This window comes from Mastomys coucha, unplaced genomic scaffold, assembly GCF_008632895.1.
Source record: "Mastomys coucha isolate ucsf_1 unplaced genomic scaffold, UCSF_Mcou_1 pScaffold22, whole genome shotgun sequence".
Lineage (NCBI taxonomy): Eukaryota > Metazoa > Chordata > Mammalia > Rodentia > Muridae > Mastomys > Mastomys coucha.
This window is the reverse complement of record NW_022196905.1, coordinates 127,949,130-127,953,169: the sequence shown is the minus strand read 5'-3', so window position 1 is coordinate 127,953,169 and position 4,040 is coordinate 127,949,130. Positions and strand designations below refer to the sequence as shown.

The following is a 4,040-nucleotide window of genomic DNA, read 5'->3' as shown; positions in this document are numbered from 1 at the left end:
TTTTTTTTGAGACAGGGTTTCTCTGTGTAGCCCTGGCTGTCCTGAAACTTACTCTGTATACCAGGCTGGCCTCGAACTCAGAAATCCTCTGTCTCTGCTTCCCAAGTGCTGGGATTAAAGGCATGCACTACCACTGCCCGGCCACTACACGGATTCTTAAGTTTCCCTTCAGGACCCCTAGGCCTTTGTACAAGGTGTTCTAGCTGCTGAGAATGTCTTTGCCAACAGCCACCACCTGGCTTAGCTCCTTGCACTCCAAGCGTCAACTCCATGGTCCCTACTACAGGTAGTCACCCTGAGGCACTATGAGCTAGGCGGTGCTGGGAGCCATTTCTGGCCATGGCTGGTGGCTCCACCTAGAATCCAGTGAACACCCAGTGGATTCTGAGAGTGGGGCCTTCTGCTGGGAACCTTTCCCTCAATCCCAACTCACCCATCTTGGGCTTCACAAAGCCATTGGTGATGCTGAGATTCTCAGCCGCTACTGTTTCTCCATTGACAACCCGTAGGATGGTGAACTCGGAGGACAAGGTGTGAGTGACAAAGGGCAGGTCACGCTCCCGCACCTGAGGATGGGAAGCAGAGTCGTTGAGTCCCAGATCACCTCACCTCTTGTGGTAGTGCTCAGGGCTGAGGTGAGGGGCAGAGCAGCAGACGGGATAGGATAATGCGTGCGCTAGAAGCAGTATGTGTGTACGTTACATAGAGAAGGCTGGGAGTGTGCACGGCCACTCACCACGGCTTTGACTCACCAAGATGAAGTCAGTCTGATAGGTGGACAGCATAAACACGGAGATGTTCTGGTCGGCCAGTGGGGCAATGACAGACTTGGCGATCTTTGTCACACCGATGGGCTGGGAGCTAGAGAAGCTGCCGCCACCGGACACCACGTTCAGGGCCAGCCAGGTGGCATCAGCCACGCTCAGGTGCTCTGAGGAGGGCAGCTCTGCAGGGGGTGAAGGGCACAGAGGAGAGTGTTGGTGACATGCCTGGGGCCTGGGTGTTCCTAGGCCAGATTATGCCATGCTCCAGGGGTAGACAGAGGTGTGTGGATGGCTGAGGCCTTAAGAGACTGTCTTGTCTGTTTCTGGACCTCAGTTTCCTCATTTAAAAATATTTTATTTATGTGCGTGTGCGTGTGTGTGTGTGTGTGTGTGTGTGTGTGTGTGTGTGTCTGTGTAGGTATAGATGACTGCAGTTGCTGAGGAGACAGTAGAGGGAGCTGGTCACCACAGAGCTGGAATTATGGATGTTTCTGAACCACCAGACATAGGTGCTGGGGTCCAAACTCAAGCCCTCTGCTAGGGCAGCAAGTGCTTTTAAGTATTGTGTCACATCACCAGCCCCTAGTGTCATTCAATCAACAGATGAGTCAAAGGTCCCCTGTAGGGAGGGCTAAGTGGTGACATCCTGGATGTCAGATTATGGGCTGGGTGCCTGAAGCGCCTGTCAAGTTCCTTTACCTGTGTCCAGTGTTAGTCTCCTTCACTGTACAGCAGAGTTGGTAAGGCCTTAGTGAATTCCTACTTCTTTTAAAAGAAGTCTATTTTATTACTATATTTTATGTGCATGTCTCCTTGTTTGTCTGTGTACCACACGTGTGCTGGTGCCTGTAGAGGTCAGATGAGGGCATTAGATCCACTGGAACTGGAGTTAGAGATGATTGTAAACCACTGTGTGGGGCCCAAGAATTGAACTCGGGTCCTCTTAACTACTGAGCCACCTCTCTATCCCAGAATTCCTACTTCTTTAATTAAAACTTTAATTTGTTTCTAAAGATTTATTATTTTTTGTTGTTTTACAAAATTAAAAAAAGAAAAGACTTTCCTTTCTTTTTTATTTATGTACATTGGTGTTTTGCCTACATGTATGCCTGTAGACCACATTCATACCTAGTGCCCTTGGAGGCTAGAAAAGGGGATCTCATGGGGCTGGAGTTAGTAACAGAGGTGTGTGAGACACCACGTGGGTGCTGGGGACGGAACCCAGGCCTTCTGTAAGAGCAGCCAGTGCTCTTAACCCCTGAGTTATCTTTCCACCCTCAAGATTTATTTTATTTTGTGTGTCTGTGTGGGTTTGTCTGGATGGAGGTGTAGGAGTATGCATGTATTAATGCAGTTGCCTTTGGAGGCCAGAAGAGGGCATCTGATTCCCTGGCATGGGAACTATGAATAGTTGTGAGCCACCCACATGGGTGCTGGGAACCCAAGGTGGGTCCTTTGCAAGAGCAGCAAGCACTCCTAACTACTGAGCCCTCCAGTCCCTTATTTATCATGTCTATGTATGTGTGTGCATGATGCATCACAGGGTGTGTATGTAGAGGTCAAAGGGTAACTGTGTGGAGTTGGTCTTCCCCTTCTGTCTTTATGTGTCTCAACTTAGGACACTAGGCCTGTAAACCTTATTCACTGAAGCAACTCACCAACCCTCACTCTTTTGGGAGGTGGGGGAGCGCAAGGACTTGTGTAGCCCAGGCTGGTCTAAAACTAGCTGTGTAGCTGAGGATCCCTCTGCCTCTACCTCATGACCATTGGGATGATAGGCATTGTGCCACTACATTGGGTTCATGTAGTGCTGGGCATGGAACCGAGGGCTTTGTGCACGCTGGGCAAGCATCTACCAACTAAGCTCCAACTCATGCATTGTGACTTCTCCTAATCTTTCCACGCTCCACTTCTTCCTGTGTATTGGACTTAATGTAGAAAAGATCCTGAAGCCAGATGCCTGGATGACATGTTCCTGAGTCCCTTCCAGCAGGGCAGTCTCCAAGGAGGCCTGAGCATGCGATCCAGGCACCCAGTGGTTCTGTAGCTATGTTTTTAAACAGAAGTATTCCCTTTGGGAGGAAGGCTCTGGAAAACACAGGATGTCAACAAAACTCACAAGGCTCTGGGCATGGTGGCACCAACCTTTTAATTCCAGCACTAGGGAGGCTGAGGCAGGTGGATCTCTGTGAGCTCAAGGCCTGCTTGGTCTACATAGTGAGTTTCAGGCCAGCTAATACATAGTGAGACCCTGCCTCACCAAAACAAAACAAATAAAACAAAATACCCAAACCCTAAACCTCACAGGGCTCAGGAAGATCCTGAAACTTACAAGACTCCCAAAGCCCCTACTACAGTTGCTAGGGAAAGGAGACTTTGTGGTGGAGCTGCCTTCGAGCTGTGCAGAGAGCTCCAGGGATGCAGCTCATCACCCACACTGGTCAGGGCTTTTGGTGATGCAGTGGCCTTTGCCTCATCCATGTTCCTGTAAGTAACCCCAATAAACTTAGGGGCTCAATAAGCTAGACTGTGGTGGAATCCCTTCTTGGATCTGCTGTTGCTACCCTATCTGGGCCAGGTTTGTTGATGTTTTCCCAGGAAACGTCACACAACACTGTATATACGGCACCTCTAAGGATACAAACCCAGAGACTCATACCACTCTTCATAAAGTCCCAGCCTCCTGCTAAGACCTTAGGACTCCATTCTTGGGGATAGGGCAAGAAGTGTACTGTGATCCTACGTACACAGCAAGGACCCTGCAGAGGAAGCATGGCTGTCCACTTCACACAGATGCTTGAAAGAGACCAGCAATTTGCCCAGTATTTCCAGACTAAGAGCAACCAAGCCAAATTCCAGAAATAAAGACAGGTGGGACGTGGTGGTGCACACCTGTGATCAATCCCAGCCCCTTGGGAAGCTGAGGCAGAAGGCGCTTGGATTCCAAGCTAGCCTGGGCTACATAGTGAGCTTGAGTTAAAAAACAAAACAAACTGGGCAGTGGTGGTACATGCCTTTAATCCCAGCAGAGGCAGGCGTATTTCTGAGTCTGAGGTCAGCCTGGTCTACAGAGTGAATTCCAGGACAGCCAGGGCTACACAGAGAAACCTTGTCTTGAAAAAATAAAAAACCAAACCAAACAAAATAACAACAAACAAACAACAAAACCCAAAACAAAACACACACACATACACACATACACCACACACACATACACTACACACACATACACCACACACCACACACACACACACACACACACACCACACACCCAAC

At 49.3% G+C, this 4,040-nt stretch overlaps 1 protein-coding gene across 1 annotated transcript in view; it reads right to left on the bottom strand.

Annotated features, from left to right (window-relative positions):
* The window catches only part of Castor2 (cytosolic arginine sensor for mTORC1 subunit 2), a 41,610-nt gene that overhangs the window by 5,098 nt on the left and 32,472 nt on the right, over positions 1 to 4,040 (bottom strand). The window contains exons 3-4 of the mRNA XM_031338145.1: positions 753 to 946; positions 434 to 566 (exon numbers count right to left, since the gene is read on the bottom strand). Coding sequence (XP_031194005.1) covers positions 434 to 566; positions 753 to 946 — 327 coding nt within the window. The remainder of the gene's footprint in view (positions 1 to 433; positions 567 to 752; positions 947 to 4,040) is intronic.